At 39.6% G+C, this 19,245-nt stretch overlaps 1 protein-coding gene across 3 annotated transcripts; it reads right to left on the bottom strand.

The window, feature by feature from the left end:
- Positions 1 to 883: 883 nt before the first annotated feature.
- PM20D2 (peptidase M20 domain containing 2) lies at positions 884 to 18,105 on the bottom strand. Of its 3 annotated transcripts, none has more exons than XM_041480451.1 (8): positions 17,459 to 18,105; positions 17,234 to 17,382; positions 13,536 to 13,678; positions 10,387 to 10,541; positions 7,902 to 8,037; positions 6,243 to 6,349; positions 3,522 to 3,629; positions 2,842 to 2,974 (listed from the first exon to the last, which is right to left on the bottom strand). In XM_041480451.1, exons 1-7 carry the CDS (start codon positions 17,897 to 17,899, stop codon positions 3,552 to 3,554), a joined length of 1,209 nt encoding a protein of 402 aa, XP_041336385.1. In that variant the 5' UTR covers positions 17,900 to 18,105; the 3' UTR covers positions 2,842 to 2,974; positions 3,522 to 3,551. The 3 variants fall into 3 exon arrangements, 2 of the variants coding, with proteins under 2 accessions (XP_041336384.1, XP_041336385.1); XR_005956223.1 differs by lacking the exon at positions 6,243 to 6,349 and adding an exon at positions 6,029 to 6,164 and having other exon boundaries at positions 2,955 to 2,974; positions 17,459 to 18,091; XM_041480450.1 differs by lacking the exon at positions 6,243 to 6,349 and having other exon boundaries at positions 884 to 2,974; positions 17,459 to 18,084.
- Between the last annotated feature and the right edge of the window lie 1,140 nt (positions 18,106 to 19,245).

Below are 19,245 nucleotides of genomic sequence, written 5' to 3'. Positions count from 1 at the left end.
TTTGCTTCAAACAAGGTGTATCTTTTACTCAGGTTCTAAGACAGATACTAAATAAGGAAATACAGCAGTTTGGTAGGCTGGCAGAGGCTTCACAACATCTGGACATCATCACCTCATTCTTTCACAGCTGTCATTTGCCATCAGCAATTCAGAATAACTTCAGGCATTACAGTCCATTACCCACACATTTTGATTCATTACTGAGAATACTATTCCTGACAAATATTCCAATATTCTTAAATTACAAACAGCTTGGGGAAGACTGTAGTTAAGGTAACTTGAAAAACATGTTGGATATTTTCATATACCCATGATTTGTGAGCATAAATGACAGAAAATCAAAGTTTTATTCCCACAGGAACTAAAATTCTCCCATACATTGTATCACTGTGATATTAAAATTGCAAGGTTAAATCCCAGATTGCTTTAGTTCTGGACCTCAAGAATGAACGTTCTGAGACAAACTGGAATTAGCTCACATGGGGAGTTGAGAAAGGAGGCTGAACAAGGATTCAAGGATTTGGCAAATGAAGCCAAGATCACCTGGCCTAGTATTGGTGGTAATTCCCACCTCAAACTGGAGGCTAGACCAGCTTTAGCCTAACAGAGATCCTCCAGTGATCACTCACAAGCTCACATTCTGACTTACTCTATAAATTCCAGCATGTTTTAACAGTTAAAACAGCCATAAGATTATAAAGACTAAGATTAAATACTGTATTTGAAAAGCATTAACCCTCACAAATGCAGACCAAAATGGAAAGCTTAAACCACCCTCAATCTATCTTACATAATCATAACAAACTAGAGGTGAAAAAGAAAAAAATCAAACATGCTACTCAAAATCATGCAGCATCCCAATATTAAGCAAAGGACAAGAAAATTCAATCGCAATTAAATTCCTTTATTAATATCAACTCATCCTTAATCAGTACTTCAATTCCATTTTAATTCCAGCAATGATTACAACAAAATGAAGACACACTTTTAGTTCACAGAAGTTTAATTAACTGATCTTGGATATGATGCAGCTAAGAAGTCTGAACAAAGAGAACTGAGAAGGCTTTAATGCATATCAGCTTGTAGGAAACATAACAACACAGCCTGTGCTATCTACGTGGGATCCAAACACTCCATCTTAAAATCAGCAAAAAAATGAGTTAAGCAGTTCTTGCAGGAAGAAATAAAAAGCCACATGTGCTAAGGAAATCAATGCACAAGCCTGTTAACCCAGTAGATCTTGATGAATTGCAATTGTGTCCGAGGACCAGCAAGGCAGACTGTAAATTAAAAGTTAAGGACAAAGTTCCTCTGACAAACCTTCGAACAAATTTCAGTTAGATTTAGTATTCCTTACTATCCTGGACACATCTATAGCTCAGAGTCCCACCTTGACCTGTTTCTCATATCCATCTGTGAAAACTGTTTGCTAATGAAAGCAAGGATACTGGTGTAATAGTAAAGTGAATATAGAAATCAATAGACTATAAATGCTGAACAGAGTTTTAGAGTTTACCATTTAGAGACTGTTAAAAAAAGAAAAAGTTTACTGAAAGACAGTTATTCTGACTTCCTGAAGAATACAGCCTGCCTGCCTTCCTTTCTGAAGCTTACAGTAATACCTGTGCTTAGGAGAACATTAATCAATAAGTTGCTTTCTCACTCCATCTGTCCACTGACTTCTTTTCTGTGTACTCACAAGATCCTTAAACCAGTGAACCAAAAGACATCCTAACATATTTGGGCACACAAAACACCACCTTGATAAAACTGCAGCATCAATGTCCCTGGGAAGCAAAATAACCAAGATTAAATGGACCAACCACACAGATCTAACACAGATCTGCTGCTTAGGACACGGGAACAAACAGGTTAAAAAAACCAGTAGTGCTCACTGCAAGCTCCTCTGAGCTTACTAGAGGGACTTACACACAACTATTTATTGCTTCATGGCACCACACTTGTAGCTTTGTGACAAAGATTTCCATTGATTTAGCTAAATTTATACACCTCCTTCAGACCGGTTAAGCTAATGCAACACCTTGTGTGGACACCTGTATTGCCTCAGAGCAGAATTTTTCTTGCAGTAGTTTAAATGTGTTGATTTAATCAAATAAACATTAGCTGCTTTCCAATTTTGTGATCCATGACTTCTCCACAACACCTCCAAAATTTACTAGGAGGAAAATCAATGTGTTTCAGGACAATCAAGCTTTACAGATTCCATTCCTATCCAAACAATCCTCTTCCATTGCTGGAAGCTACTATTATCAAAACCAAGTATATTTCCAAACATAGCCCCTTCTGTCCAGTGAAACCAGTTCATTTTTTAAGTCTCCATCTTGTCCCAAGAAAAGTGACTGACCAGAAATTTCATAAAAGCTTCACAGATCAGATTCAGCGTATGATCACTAAATGAAAAGTGCTTATTTTAGAACAGAAAACTGCCATATTTCCTCTATAAGGATATTAATATAGCACTACATAGAAAATCACTGACAAGGGATCTAAACACTATAATTTATTCAACACTGCAAATTAAAGAGAACATATTTGAGATCTCTGTATGAAAATCATCACCATAGTGAACACAAACATTACAGCTAGATGAAATTTCACATTTTTTGAAAGCAATTATACTATTTACTTCTCCTAAAGTCCAAATTAAATAAAATCATAATTTCTTCAGCTATGTGTTTATCCAGCCCCTATTGGGATTTAAATAGAGCATCTCCATTAAGTCAATGCTACTGAGAATGTTTTAATCAAGTTTAGTGTGATGCACATGCTCCTTCACCAATACCAGATTCTTTTTTAGGTTCTACTGGATTTGTTTGTTCCTCTTCTTTCAGCTTCACTTCTCTAAAGTCTTCCCTGACTTCTTCTAACAGACCTGGCTTGAAAATGACATCCAGTGCTGTCATTGCCAAAGCTTTTGCTGTGCGCAAGGCATAGAACTGAGCAGTCTCTGACCCTGCAGAAAAAAAAGTAAGAGGAATTTCAGGTTAGATTACCAATACTAAACCACTTGTTTACTGCACAAAGGATATTTTATAAAGTAAGATTATAAATTTCAGCTGCAAAAACATTTTCTTAAAAATCTACTTGTATGATTTCCTAAAAATCTACTTGCATCTATTTTCCTATGCCTCAAAACATTTTTTTTCTTTTGCAAGTACTTAATTTTCTGCTACTGATATAAACAACTAAGACTGAGAACAGGAAATTTGAGTGTTCACATTATGCTCTTCAGAAAATGTGGAGTTTTATAAGCTAGCACTGTCAGGTTTCCTGTATTTTAGGAGTAAAAATTACTTTCAGCTCATGTTTAGAAAATCTTCCGAATATGTTGTTATGGATAATCCTTCTAATTTCTTTTGTCTGGATGTTATCTCCTTTTAGTATGAGGAGTATATCCTACCCATATACATATAGCCTCAACCACAAACCAAGAAATTCTACATTTGTCAGCTTTTTCTGCAGCTCTACTATTAATGTTCATTGCTTTCACTTCCACTCACCTGCAGCTTCTGTATACTGCTCAGTATGATTCAATGCATCAGAGCCAATATAAAAATAAGGATGAATCCCAGGGACCACAAATGTAACATTTCCAAAGTCTGTGGAACCTAGAAGCAGCAGAGATTTTCTTAATGAAAAAGTGTTGGGCAGTTTTGCATGCTGTAAGAAAATGCATGATAGATATTCTCTCCAGCCCACATCTAAAATGGAGTATCCTTTGCCCCAAATACTAAAATAAGAACATTTCTAATGAGCCATTATCCATAGAAATATCTCCTGTCACCAAGGTGTTTTCCTTAACTAGCCATCTTCAGGTGCTGCTCTCCAGTGCACTTCTGATCAATGACCAGTTAATGGACTGCAAGGAAGATGTATCAGCATGTTCTTATTCCTTTTACTGTTCATTTTTATCAAGCATCTCCTGATATAAGCTGTTAATTCAGAAACAGGAAGGCTGCAAACCTTGGGAGTGCCAAGCATTTCAGCTATTTTCCTGTTAGAGCCCTTTAGAACTAGGCCAAACAATTCCTGCTTCTCACCAATATGCAAATATTCAGCATTCTGTAGGGGACTAAAGTAGAAACTATTTATCTTTAAACAAAAACGGATAGAGGGTAACTGCTTTTACCCCCATGTGTTTTGATTATTCTCAGTTATGAAAATCTCAACGGCACAAGCACCCGTGAAATAAAATCAGAACTGAACTCCAGACAAAATGCTAGGGCTTTGTAGACAAACACCTGATAGCAATGCTGCAAATTTTAACGATAATTCTTTCATGCCTATCACTTTCAGTATGTTATCTAGCACCTATCTCACAGCCTTATCTACTGAATGATATCATCCCAAAGTAGAAGATTCTTCACAGTAAATCATCCAAGAGTCTACAACTACATGCCAAGTGGTTTTGGCTTTGCTTTTTTCCCAAACAAGCAATCCACTCATTATTTGTTAAAATGACATTTCAAAGCTGGAGAAATCAACATATCAGTTATTGTCAAATCAGGTACCAGAGGAAGCCTTGTTTTTTATCAGGGAAAAAATAGGGATGACCCACTAAGATCCCAATTAACTTTTCTGGGGCCAGAGACGCAAGAATTTGTTTGTTTAGCATTGGTGTATAAAATTTAATTTTAACACATCAGGTAGCCTCTGTATTGTGATACTTTATGAAGAGAAGGTACTGCTAGTGCCTTAAGATTTAGTAATTAAATGATGGGAAAATACGGATTTTACTTGGAAGCCTATAGTTATTGAAAGTGAGTCCACAGAGCCTACATTATGAGGACAAGAGTTTGCTATTTACTCTGCTTACAGATAAGGGAAACAACAAAGCTTGCTCAAAAACATCTCTTCCCACAAATTCAGGATGCATTTGAAGAAAATCCAACTCTTGGCACAGCAATAAGTTATTTTAATTTCCAGTAGTCCGCACTACTGATTCCTTCTTTGGTCAGTCTGGACAGACAAACCAGAAGTTCTACATGCTCCAGACTAAACCAAGGGTTCTAGACCTGCCTTACTAAGTCCCAATACACAAATTGCTACAAAGACTGTGCTGACCTTTTCCATACTTCCACTTAGCAAATGAAACATTAGAAATTTCACTGCATCGTAGCTCTCAGTCATGCCATTCCTCCTAAATTTATATCCATATTCAATGTACTACCAGTTGACATGTTATTTTCGCTAAGTAGAAGACATTTAAATTGGGTATTTTCTAGTAACATGGAGAGGCAAAATCCAGGCAGCTGTTATTCAAAATGTGACAGCTAAATCTTCCCCTCTATCAGACAAAATCTTACACCCTTTATGGGAATAATATAGCTGGATGTCTATAACATCAGGTGTTCCAAAGTTTCCACTAAAACATCTGAAATTGTGTGCTTGCTAGACACATACAGATTGGGATTCTTTCTGGAAGCATGAGTAATTGCAGTTATCAATGCAATATACATAATCCTGTGCTATCTTCAACAGAGAGATACTGGACTTCCAGCCTCTCAAAAATATATCCTGAAGCCTCTTCAAGTCACTGCATATTTAATGGAGTCAGTATTACCACAAAGAAGAACAGAGGGGAAACACAAAAGATTCCAGCAAACGTTTATATACAGTCCCAAGATTCAAAAGTGGAATTTTCAAATATATACTAGACCTTCTTAAGATTTTTCTTTATCAGTTTTGTGCACAGGAAGCCAATGAACCCCATGAATACTACATTTTGACTAGATTACGTTACCACAGGCGTGGGTGTCCCAACTAAGACACGTGTGACTAAGCCATCTGCTTTAGGAGGTTATGGATATCCTGTAGTACAGCTACTCTACGAACAGCAGAAGGAGAAACGGGTCCTGGCACCTGGTCCAAGCTAGCTCAGTCTCACAGTAAGTCACATCCCCCTGGCTGTGTGCCCAGTGAGCAGAGCTGTGCGGGGCACAGCCAGAGCCTGTGATTTGAGGTACTCAGGGAAGCCTTGGGGACGCTTATCTGCCTAGAGCGATACCTGGGAGCAGAGCCACACTAATGCCCATGCAGAGGTGGCAGCGAGTGCGCTCAGCTCTTAACGACTGTTCTGCTGCACAGACATGGAGAAGCAACTGAGCTATCTTCCTTCCCTTTCAACAGAAGAAACTGACATCCTAAAAGAAAACATTGAAAACCACATGAAAACTAAACAGAAATAGAGGTCTTGAAAAAGATGACAAGAAATACTCAACCTCCCCCACCCAGAAAAGGGTAGCATACAAAGTTCCACTCCTATGGCTCTGGAGACTGTGCTTTGTTATCTCTCCTGAATTCCCACTGCAAAAATTCAGAGGAAAAGCTGTGGAAAGAAAATTCAGTAAACCCTACTGCAGTATGAGATAAAAAAAGCAATTGCTCATGCACATTTTGACATGTGACACATAATTCAAGGACAGGACAGCCATACAGGGAGTTTTGGTTTAAGCAAGTTAATGGTTAACATTGAGCATATCATATAACTTACATATGAAAGCCCTATTGCTGCAGGGTGTCTGTGAAAAGTTCACTTCAAAACCTCTGAACAAAAGCAAAATCACTGATATTCATGATCATCCTTACTACAATGGTTTGAAGGAACCAACTAGCAGAGCTCCAGAAAGTTGCACTACAGTAAGCATTTTAAGGCTCCTCAGCCCCCTTCTTTGGGTAAACAAGCAAAGCAGTAAATCTTATTTGTATTACACGGAAGAAAGTAGGAAGAATCTGCCTTAAGTTATAATTTGTTTTTAAACACAAGACAATGAACCACTGTTTAATTTGGAAGGGAAGTAAGAAACAGAAAAAATGCCTTCACCATTAGATATCAAGAATAACATTAGATACAATGTCTCCCCTACCCACAAAAAGAAGTTTGGAGAGCTGCTCCTAAACACCAGATTTGTCCAAAGATAATCTGCATTTAATATAGAGAAGACAAGTACCACAATCAAACTAATTAAAATAACTTGATACTGAGAACAGTATCTTCCTTCTAAGAGAAAAACCTTTAGCATGAATGGAGAGAAAATGTTCATAAATACAGTTAAGATCAGAAGTGAAGGCTAAAAGTATGAGCAGAAGTTGAGACTTGAAAAGAGCTCCTGTAGGAAGATTCTGAAAAAAAGGAAGTGTTAAGGATAACAAGAAATCCACCTAAGCATTCAAGAATTCCCATTTCTGTTATAGCTCAGAGACCAAAAAAGTTAAATCACTTGAGTCAAGACCCAAAAGTGAACACCTACTTGAAGAGCACCCTTTGGAAAACTAATCTGTTGAACTCATGAACTAAAATTAGAGGCATGTAATTACTTGTTAATGAAAAGATTAAATTAGAGTTAGTGAGATACTTAAACTTCAAGTTACAAATCTCTCCAAAAACTCCCTCTAAAATAATTGTTAAGATTCTAATAGATTTGTTTATATGTAAGCTTGGACAATATTATTTAAAAAAGTTCCTGAAAACAAAGTCTCATCCCCATTTATAGCAAACCAGGATTCTGTATTTTAAAGCCACAGAATGAGAGACAATTCATCACACATGCTCATGTTCTCAGAAAGACTGCTCTTAGCTTTCCATCCCTTCCCCCATCCAAACTGTTTATTACTTGAAATATCTTCAGAGCTATTATAAGAAGGTGTTTACAGCTTTCCTTACCTGTTCTTAGCTCCTACAACAAATACAGAAACACAGTCCAGAGGTATAAACCTTCTACAGAGCTTTAGCTTTGTAATCTGGCTTTTTCTTCTGACCAAACTGCGTTTAACTTAGTTCTCATTTGTTATTTTATACACAGTTCTAATTTGTTATTTTATACACTTGAAGATTGATCAACCTTAGCTTAAGAGACAATGAAAAATGCAGCTGGAGTTACCTGACAAACCATTCAAGATAGCATCTTCTGATATAAAATCTATTCCAAGCTTCTTTCCATTCTCCTTGTAAATTTTCTGCAGGCTCTTATTTGGAAGCACATTGTAGTAATCATTTTCATCACCTTTTATTTCCACCTAGACAAAAACCCCAAATTATTATAAGTTTTTCTCCAGTGTAAGCCAGTTCAATGTAAACAATCTGAAGGCCAAAAAAAACCCCTACAAATGCAGACTTCAAGCCCGAGGCAAAACAGACATAAGTGCTATTTCTTTCAAAAATACAACATTCTGCCCAATATTACCCTCCATCAAAACACAGCTGGTGTTCTGTTCAGTTTGCACTAGACAGCCAAATTCCAGAAGAAAGGATTTCAAAATTTTCTCCAAAAACAGGAAATAAATATTTCCTGTAACAGTGTCTAACGATTTTGCCTGCAGATACTACTAAACTACATAGAAATAAACATAGGCTTTTATCAAACTGTATGTTACCTTTTTTTAGAAAGCTTCCAATAACAACAGCCCCATTCATGAAATGGCTTCATACAGGTAAGAAATTTGAAAACAAATGGAAAAAAATCTATCAATGTCAAATTTCAAAAGAGGTCTTAACTTTCATTCTGCATAAAGTGCACTTTCTGAAACTTTTTTCTAGATATAGTGAAGGGGACAAAGGAAAACAACATCTAGTGTCTCAAAAAGACTATAAAAGTGACATGCTAACATTCACATACCCCATACCTATTTGTTTTGATGACCACATACATTCTTTTTACAGCTCAATTAGTCATAAGCTTGTAATTAACAGAGCCAAGTAGAACCACCTATCTTAGCCACACAAAAAGGTAATCATATTGCTTGAACCACCTAGATAAGACACACTTTCATTTACTAAAAGCAAAACAAATGAGAATGCTAATTGAAAAAATCACTCAGTTGCTACATGAGCCTGCTGTTTAATGAGGCAATGGATCTAACAACCAAGAATATGGGGAAAAAAACAGACAGAAGACCCAATACCTGTTTTGCTTGTTTCTACAGGTGAGGTTTGCCATCAAGCCTCCCAGGTCTCTGAGCCTAGCAGCACTATCTGTAGGACAGAAGCATCACCCACAGCAAAACAAAAAGAAATTACAGGACACTTAAAGAAATTGAATGCACATGGGATCAGGCAGGATGCATCCAAGGATGCAGAGTAAGAGAAGCAGAAATGCAGACTGGGAGCTATTATTTTTTTAAGTGTCACTGAAACTGAGGGATGTTCCAGCTCACTGAACAACAGCTAAAGGTCACATCCTCTTGAAGGGCCAAGAGGAGGTCCTTGAAAACTACACACTCCTCAGACCATCCTAGCCTCAAGTTCCCAGAGGGATTACAGAGCAAATAAATCCTCCTAGAACTCATGCCCAGGCTCACAAATCACAAGGTGATTGTGAACATCCACCACACAAGATTTAAGATTTAACTCATTTAAGAGCACATAGTGCATGACCAAGCCTAGCTTTGCATGACAACATGTCTGGCTCAGATGACACAAGACATGCAAGCTCCAAGTGTTTTATAATCAGTGGCACAAAACACCACATTGCTGCCTGTTACTTGTAGCACTCATCTGCAACTGAGACTGGTGCCATTAGAGTTTTAGTATTTTTATTACTGATGTAGACAACCCATGTGGGACCACATCTTGTGCTGTGTTTGGTTGGTTTCTCCTCAGCTCAAGACTGGAGCTAGGCCAGGGGAAGGCCACCAAGATGATTAGGTGGAGAACACGATGTACAAGGACAGGCTGAACGAACTTGATCTGCTGAGCCTTCACATCTCACTGCTGTCTAGAGTTACCACATGGGAAGGGTACAGAGAAGGCAGAACCAGACTTCTCAGATGTCAAAGTGATGCAACAAGAAGCAACAAAGTAAATTCCCGTTGGATACAACAGAATCACAGAGGGTTGATGCAGGAAAGTACCTACAGAGGTCATCTTGTCCAGTTCCCCTGCTCAATCAGGGTCACCTAGAGCTGATTTCCCAGAACCATATTGAGTATCTCCAAAGATGGAAACACTGCAATCTCTGCAGGAAACCTGTGTCACTGCTCAAGTCATTGCATCATAAACATTAGGAACATCCTTGTTCACCACGAGGTGCGTAGAGCACTTTTTGAGAGGTGGTAGAATTTCATCCTTGGAAGTATTCAAAAGTTCACATGACACTCAGCGACCTGCTCTAACTAGTCCTGCTCTGAATGGAGAATTAGACCAGATGACCTCCAGAGGTCTCTCCCAACACAGATTCCTCTAGGATTCTGTGGCATTCTATTTACAAACCAAAGCTTTCTTTCAGGACGCAAAGCAACAGAACAGCAAAAAGTGTAACAGTAATTTAGATTTACTTCAGTTAAACACTATGCAGACAAATAAAGTAAACATTGATTTCCTGTTCTGGTCTGTGTAACAGAAACACATGACAATGAATATATTCTTACCTTGCATCCTGTGGCCACTGCTGCAGATTTGAAGCAGTTTTCAACCTTCTCTGTCAGAACAGAAAGCTCTTTCCTTGAAGGAGCACGCAAGTAAAACTCTAGTTCAGTGTAAGAAGGAATGATGTTAGGTTTCACACCACCATTTTTTATTACACCTGCAGAAAGGGAAAAGTTGTTTTGTCAGTGTTAAATGCAATTGTTCGATCTTCAGCCCTGTCACAAAATTCCTGGGTCAAGAACTGTAAGCATGTAAACAAAAACAACAAAACATCAGCTGAGCATGAAATACAAAGAATGTTAAAAATGCAGTATGTGGACAAAGCTTCTTCATCATGTCAGATTACATGGAACATGTACATGTCTTTCAGCACAATTTCACAACATTCTTTGCTTAGACATCTGTTTTACATCCCAGAGTCAAGCCAAACTAGCATTTCTAATTAATCCCCTAAAATTCAATGCACTAGAGTCATAAACCAATCTGTCTGCCAACAAGAAAAAAAACTGCTATTAGGGATAACTTGGATTCCAACTTTTAAATGTTTCCTCAATTAGAATGTTTGCAACTTATTTTGTGAGCTTGAAGAAAAACTGAGTAAGTTTCTCAGCAATACTGGAATAATATATGTATTGCAGTGCACAGAAAGTTCATTTAGATTGCTCATATTAATTCTTCAGAAATGTTGGAATGCGTAATACATGTAGCTTTAGTCACAAGTTTGAGCTGAAAGTGCTCCCTAGAGGAAATGTGTGACTAACTACAGCTTTTACCATTATGGCATCACAGGCATTTCCATAAAATACAGAAATATTTAGATATTTCAACAAGAACATGTCATAGATCCCAGTTCCACATTAGATGTCACTGCACTAACAGCTAGTTGCTCCCAACAGGGTGTTTCCCTGGCCTTCTACCCTCAATTTCTTTTATGTGGAATTAGATTTGTTTTCTGTAGAACCTGAGAAACTTCTACCTTAAATGGAAATATTGCAGAAGTTACTGATGTGTGTCACTGAGGCCTGAAGAGACAGCATTAATTTGTTGCAAATAGACAATAAAACATTTCTTTTGGTGCAGAAAACCTATTAAGATTATGAACTTCACCTCCAGTCTCAAAAACAATCAAAATAAAAAACAGTGTTGAATTAATCCAGTATCAGTATTTGTCCATAACAACAAGAACAGCTCAGATGAGAGGGACAGACATCACAGGAAAGGAAGCAGTAAGTATTCATGCGCAAATTTGCATGACATACCCATAACAAGCTTTCTCAGAACAAGTAGCTTCATGGGTAAACAGTTTTCACTTGTCTTGTCCAGCACAATTGTAAATGGAACTGGAGAGAGTCTGAATAGGTCTACAGTTAAATTTCAATACAACTGCAATATGGATTGGACAGCACACCTGAATTACAAGTAGGCTACCTGCACACTATTAGTAGCACCCAATTTGCCCCTCTGGATGGAAACATTTTTTTGCAACCTGTTTAATACAACTTCTTGAGCAGGAAAAAAAAATCTACATTCCCATTTTTAAGGGGGCACCATATACTCCACTCATAACTAGGGAAGAAAGATCACATCAAAATCTCAGATGAACTCAAGACAACAATATTTCAGTACGTGAAACATTGGTTAGAAATTCTAGACTTCAAGCAATGGAAATTATTTCTGTAAGTGGGATAGCACTACTATTTTTAGGATCACTTAATTCAGCCACTGATTATATTGAAAGTCCACAACATGAGGTGTCCTACACAATGCTGTAAAGAAAGCATTCCTAAAATTCAATCTCACTCTGGCTGCTTGTCCTTTCCCAGAAGTAATTTAAATATTTCCACTTTGAAAAACCAGGTTTATGACAGCAGTTATATCAACTGCTAATTTCAGTTTTGCTGCTGTTCAGGAAGCATTACCTCTAGAAGGTCTGTTTAGGTACTTAGATTTTTTGCCAACATTATCCATGTAACCTCTAGAAACTACAAAGAAAGCAGTATTCAGGGGTTTAGGCTTAGATTCAACAGAAAACTTAGGCTTCTTCAGCCTTAAACCTGCAACACATGGGTCGCAGACACCAAAACTCTTAATTATGTGCCTTGTTTTCTACAGAGAAATAGGATAGAGAGGCTGTGCCTGCTGTCTGAAATTCATTTGGGCATGCTGCACAGCAGAACTGCAAACAGCTTCATCTACAGTCAAAAGCATTAGGACTCCATACAGATATCCTGGAGAAAAATGCACACTTGCATTATATACATAGCAGCATAAGCAGTCAAGACACATAATCATCAGCTCAGAACCTCTGGAAGGATTTTTATCTCATAACAAATATTCCAAATAAACAGCTCTACATTCAAAAGTCCTGTAGAATTGACAAAGTTTCTTAATTTCAACTTGGAAAAATTTGTGCTGGCTGCAAAAAGGAACCCTGGGTTTATAGCTACAGAGCAGCTTCACCTCACCTTTTGAACCTTTCTCACTGTACAGGCAGAAATACATGATGTTGAAGTAGGACAAATCAAGCTTGATGGTTAACATGTCTTACTGCAAAATGGCCTTCCTAATCCAAAACCTACTAGATATTAAATACTAGAATACAGTGAACATCTAGTTGATTGGGCTACTAACCAGAACTATGATCTTCTGCCATCACTTGTTTTTTGTACTTCACCAAATAAATTTCATTCCAGACCACTAGACCCTTCCAATAAATGCTATCTAATTAATGGAATGTCTATTCAAAAAGTGATGCCATAAGTAATACTTCACTTTTTGGAAGCATTTCATCTTACACCTTTGCAAATCCACATATATTAAGGAGTTCAATGTCATGTACCAAAATATTTTTTTTTAATTTTTTTTTCTGAACTGCAACTTCAAGACTGGTCTAGCCTTTACCCGGGCATCAGAGTCCCCTTTCAAATCTGACCTCCCAGCCTATTTTGAGCAGTTAGTTCTGGACACTGACATGATTGCAAAAATTGCAGACACACCATTTAAATGAAGTGGTGCTGTTTTCATAATATTTGAAGTGACTATACTAATTTAGTGCTTTAGTGCAATACTTTGGATTGTGTGATATTCTATGTTAGTACTTCAACAGCCTAAACTCTAACTTGCTGGACATTAGGTTTAAGAAAGATCTCACCATGAACTCTCCAGGTCGGTTTCATCTGCTGTCTTAAAACAGACAGATTGTTGTACGCAAGAACAGCAGCATCTAATGCATTAACTCCTTCCCAAGGATAAGCAGCAGCATGAGAAGCTTTTCCATAGTATTTCACAGTCACACTAGGAAATAAAAGGCATTGCTTATTTGTTTCTCATTCACTGAAAAAAAATCTTTGAAATGAAAAACGTCCTTTTGTTCCACAAATATATGTCATTTAAATTTTGCGCAGCATAACAAATTTATAACAAACAATTTACCTGGCACCAGACCGTTGCATAGATAAACGATCTTTGACTGCAAAAATACACTGAAAGATTTCTAGAAAACCAGTAGAATTGAATGATACCAAAAGCTAGTCAGGGAAGGGAGTTACTGGTAACATCATTATATAGCCTTTTCCTGAAGAGTACACGCTTCACATATTAACTAAATTTCTCCACCACTTTTTTTATATTGCCTGACTCTTCTTCTGAGACTTTTGAGACTCTTCTGAGACTCTTCTCAGATGATAACAATTCCTTTTCTCTGATTTAAAATTGGAAGTTGAGTGTCCTAATTCTTGTCAAATAAACTGTGTACAGTATGTAAGACAGCAAAAGCATGTAAGATCACATATAACCCATGTCTAAATAACAAAAGTCAAGTTTTACAAGTATGGAAAAGCACAGCCTATTGTAAAATACACATTATTATGCTACAGCAAGGATGTTCTCTCCTTGCACCCTTCTAAAAAAGTGGTAGAAAGGCTTGCAACAAGGAGGAAATCTAATGCAAAGGCTATCCTCCAACTTCACAGAAGTCATAAAATATTGCACCTTAACATATCTAGTAAAAATTCAGGCTTTGCTTCATCTGAGGGCCATTAATATTAGCCTAACAAAATAACTTAGTATTTTAGACTGTTTACAAGAACTGTTTACAAAAGAGGAAAACATTAAATACTGACATCTATATATAACGTCTCACTATTTATAAAATACACAAAACAATCTGTACTCCATACCCACTCCTTTACAGAAAAAATTCAATCTTCAAGCATTCCTCCCATCCCCAAGACACAAAACCTGTCTCTTATCCAGCCACGACCAGCCTAATTTGCTTGTCCCTCTGTCTTGCCAACTTAACCAGTTATCCTGAAGTGACCCCTTGTGCTCAGAACCATGCCACAGCTGCAAGCTAACACCAGCACTTAAATTCTGGAAGGCAAAGAGGGACACAATGAAGTGTACTGTTGCAACAGGAAACATCTCTTACTACTGCTGCAATCCAAATTAAGCTTGCCTTTTTCTATCCCCACTAATCTTCCAAGACAATCACAGAACCCATTCTCTAGACTGGGAATTTTATTTAAAATGTATTGTCATTAAGAAATGCAAGAAACTTGTCCATTAGTATCCCAAGTATTAGACTGCAACGCCTCAAATCAGCTCACAAAGATCCCTGGACATTCTCAAAAAAACAGAAAGAAGGCAAAGTACAGCAAAAAGTCATGCTTCAGTACTCTGTTCCAGAAGGAACATGTGTTTCTTATTTAAAAAAAAAGTTCTTTCAGCATTCCTTTATTTATACTTCTTTTGTTACACAAACGTCACACTCAGAAAACCCAACAGATTTTGCAGAATAATAACACCCTAAGCCAGTTTAAGAACACCAGCAGAAGAATGTGGATCCTCTTTGTCCAATAATAAACAAGCTGATTAAGTGAAGGGTAAGTGAATAAGAATCAGCAAATTTTGGCATGTATCCACCAGTTATCCCAATATGTTAATCTTATTTCAGGCACAAGCCAGCTTTCAGAACTGCAGACACAGAAATACTAGCAACTTAGTGATCATCAGTCCTTAAACTCCCTGCAAACAACCAAAGACCAATTAAAGTTAGAAAAACTGTCTACCTTTGAAACCTCATAATTACATAAAATATGACAAACTCAGTATTTCAAGCTTTTGGAGGTAATAAGTTGTTTCACTCAGCACTTCAATTCCATGCCTCCTCCACGTTCAAAGGTTGAAGGCTATCTAGGACTTGCATCCTACTGCAGACCTTGACCTCTGAAGAGAGACTTCCAAATCTTACTGTATCCAACTCAAAAGGTTATTGTAAGCAGAAAGACAAAGCTATCATTGAAAACTACACCTTGAAGATTATAAATATAGTCTTAAATTAAAGCAAAGGCAAGTTGGGCTAAGTCTTGAAGGAGGTTACAACAACCAGTTAAGACTCTTTAGAAACATGAGGAAAGAATGGAGCAGAGAACTGGCCAGGTGGTGAAGACTAACTCTTGCCTGTTTTACCATGAAACTTGGCAGTAACAGAAGCAAATTACCCACTGGAAACAGCTGTGGTAAAAGCAAAATGGTCAGTAAAATCAAGCATATCAGAGCTGGACAGTAGCAAAACCAATCTGAACACAGTTCCCAGTACAAATCATAAGAAAAATTAGTTATTTAAATAATTCAGAATTTAGTCTGAAGCAGTCAAATGTAATACTTGTAAAAACTTTTGCACTGAAGGGAGTTTACTAGTGGAGTCTCTGTAAGGTAAGACCCTTACAGGAATCACATAACACATAGAAGGATGTGACATAAAATGCAGGAACAAAACCTGCTGGCAGACTACTGCTGGAACACTGTGGAAACAGACATTTACAACACCAAACGAAGAATAGCATGACCTTGCAGACTGGCAGAGCAAGAAAGGAATGAAGCTCCAAAGTATATTTTAAAAATCATGTACTTAAAGACCAAGCATTTGCCTAAGAGTTGATTGCTTGAAAATTACTGAAAAGGAAGTCTCAAACATGCCAGCTGTCTCCAAAATGATAAGGAAACACTATGGTCCATGCAGCAGCTGAGTAAGATCTAAGGCAATTGCACCTCATGTACTGTGTACAATTCTGGGGATGCACACCCAGCAAGGTGTATTTTAAGACAAGTGAAGTGACTCAAAGCACAAGTGAGCCAGTGCCGTCTCTGAACATCAGGGCTGAACAATCAGAAGAAGACAAGGTATAATTTCAAAGAGTTATATGGCTGGCAGAAGAGGCAGCAGTGTGAAGGTAGGACTGCTGTCCATCCTTACACTGGGTGCAAACATGAAGGAAAGACAAGTACCACTTTGGATCAAAACCAAAAAGTTGATGCGACACACAACATGGCTGTGACTAAATTTAGTGTGGAAGTTACTACAGATTCAAACTTCAGTCAGGCTTAGCTGGCCAGTTCTTTTCAAAAGGAGGAAGCTAAATATGAAACACCTTCCAAACTGATTAAAAATGCATAGAGGACCACATGACTGGCATCTAGGAAAGCACAGAATGACGACGTTTGAGACCCTGCAGTTGTACCTTTAAATTCTACTTCAACAGATGGCATAATCACATGAATGTTTAAAAGAAACACCTAGAAATATCACAACAAAAGATGGACTTTTGGGATACATGGAAGATTATCTCAGATCTGTCAGGGATTTGAGCACTAGGCTGAACACAGCACTTTGGAAGAACGGGTCAGAGTGCCGTTCCCTAACACTAACCTGGCTCCTTAGCTGAGAGCAAATACCTTTGTCTGAAGGGCACCTGCAAGGCTCCGGGTTCAGCCACTGCTAAAGCAGATCCCCTTCTCAAGAAGGGGACAAAAAGCTAATAACAAACCACCTCTTTCCCACCCACTCACTCATGTTCGGCCACGTCGGGCAGGTAAGCAGCGTTTTCTTGCGAGGGGTGCGCCATGAAAACCACATCCAGGCCATCGAACGCTCCAGCCTTGATGAGGTCTATTTTGCCTCCTCCTTGCTCTTCCGCGGGCGTCCCCAGCACGGTGATCTGCAGCACAAACGCACAGAGACAGTCAGGGGCTGTCAGGGAGCGTTCACCGCCGCTCCCCGGGGAGGGTTCCCACCTGCACGGCCACGGGCTCCGCCAGGCTCTCCAGGGCGGCCTTCAGCGCCAGCGCGGCGGCGGCTCCCACCTCGGCGATGAGGTTGTGGCCGCAGGCGTGCCCGAGCCCGGGCAGAGCGTCGTACTCGCAGAGGAAGGCGAGGCGGAGCGGGTCCTGCGGGGCCGCCGAGCCCCACTGGGCGCGGAAAGCTGTGCCCAGCTTGTAGCGCGGCTGCACGGCCCAGGCGGCGCCGGGCAGGTCCCCGCTGGAGAAGAAGCGGGTCAGGGCGTCGTGCGCCAGGTGCTCCGCGTACGCCAGCTCGGGACGGCTCCAGATGTCGTGGCTCAGCGCACCCAGACGCGCAGCGTTCAGATCCACGCTCTCGCACGCCCGCTGCTTCAGCGCCTCCAGCGCGGCGGCGGCGGCGGCGGGGCCGCTCTCCGGCGGCTCTTGCGGCTTCATGAGGCCTCAGGAGCACTGCTCCTAAGCTGACCCGCACCTGCCCTCCGCAGCGGCACCTGCGCTGCCGCCTCCTTTTATCGCCTCCCTTCGCCGCAAGGCTCCGTGGGAAATGTAGTTCGTAATCACTGTCTGGCCTGTAGGCTGCGCCCAGCCGGAACTCCCCGCCCCAGCGTGCCTGGCGCGGCCCCCCGGCGGAGTTTCGGGGCCCGCCCGCAGCCCGGCTGTGCTGCCGGGCACCGCTCGCTCACTCCCTCAGCCGCGGGATCGCGGAGAGAATGGAAAAGGGTAAGGTAGGAGACTCACGGGTTGAAGTAAAGCCAGTACCATAGGGAAAGCAAAAGCCGCGCACACAAGCAAAGCAAGGAATGAATTGTTTCAGTTAAAACCAGCATAAAATATTAGAAAGGTAAGTTATGTGTTGGAAAAATTGCCTTGTTAAACTTTAGGGCTTGGTGTGCTTCAGTGATCTCAGACCTGCTGGGGAGAGGGTGGTGTTAAAAAAGCTTAGCAAGAAGGATGTCCTGCTGATAGCGGGTAAAAAGAATGCAGCATTTACAGACCACAAGGACATTTGGCAGAGCTCCCGCGATAAGGAAGAAACTAGCAAAGCCAATTCAGCAACTGTGCTGAAATCAGCTCCAACTGGGTGAAATGTAATTCTGGCAGAGGGAGATCGTAACCACCAACTCATAGCCCCCTGACTCAAAAGAAGGGAAAGAATATGTGGACTAATTAGCACAAGAAGAGGGGGACTCACTTAACCAATAAAAAATAGAACAGTAAGTAGCAGGAGAGCTATGTATCTTATAGCCAAGGAAAAATCATGCCTTTGCTAAATGTGTAAGTAGTGAAATGTTTTGATAGTGGATGTGCCACCCAGCATGCCTTTCTTTGCAGAACTGTAAATAAATCAAACATCTGACTCTGAGTGTGGATTGGCCCCTTGCACACTGGGTATAAGAACCTAATTTGGCACAACATGCTGATGGAGCACATGCCTTGGTACCTACGTGTGTTACCATCACAACACCCAGAGATTGCATTCAAGTGCCAGGTGTGCTGGACCTCTTCTGGGCTTGGAAACACCCTGTCTTCTTTGACATCTTCCTTTTTTTCCCAATCAGGAGCCCTGTCTGTCTGGATTTGGGTTACATCTTTACATTTCTCTGGGATTCCTGCAGGCCAGGCCTGTGAGAGCCAGCTAGTCAGTGGTTTTTAGATACAAGCTATGTAGCAAGGAACCTGCCTATTGAACCAACCCATACCTGACAAACATTGAAGTCAACAGGAACAAAATGACAAATTCTGGTTGGTGTGGGTTTTTTTTTTTCCCCTTTTATTTGTTT

Source organism: Pyrgilauda ruficollis, unplaced genomic scaffold (assembly GCF_017590135.1).
Source record: "Pyrgilauda ruficollis isolate IOZ18807 unplaced genomic scaffold, ASM1759013v1 scaffold51, whole genome shotgun sequence".
Lineage (NCBI taxonomy): Eukaryota > Metazoa > Chordata > Aves > Passeriformes > Passeridae > Pyrgilauda > Pyrgilauda ruficollis.
This window is presented reverse-complemented; position numbering and strand designations above follow the sequence as displayed.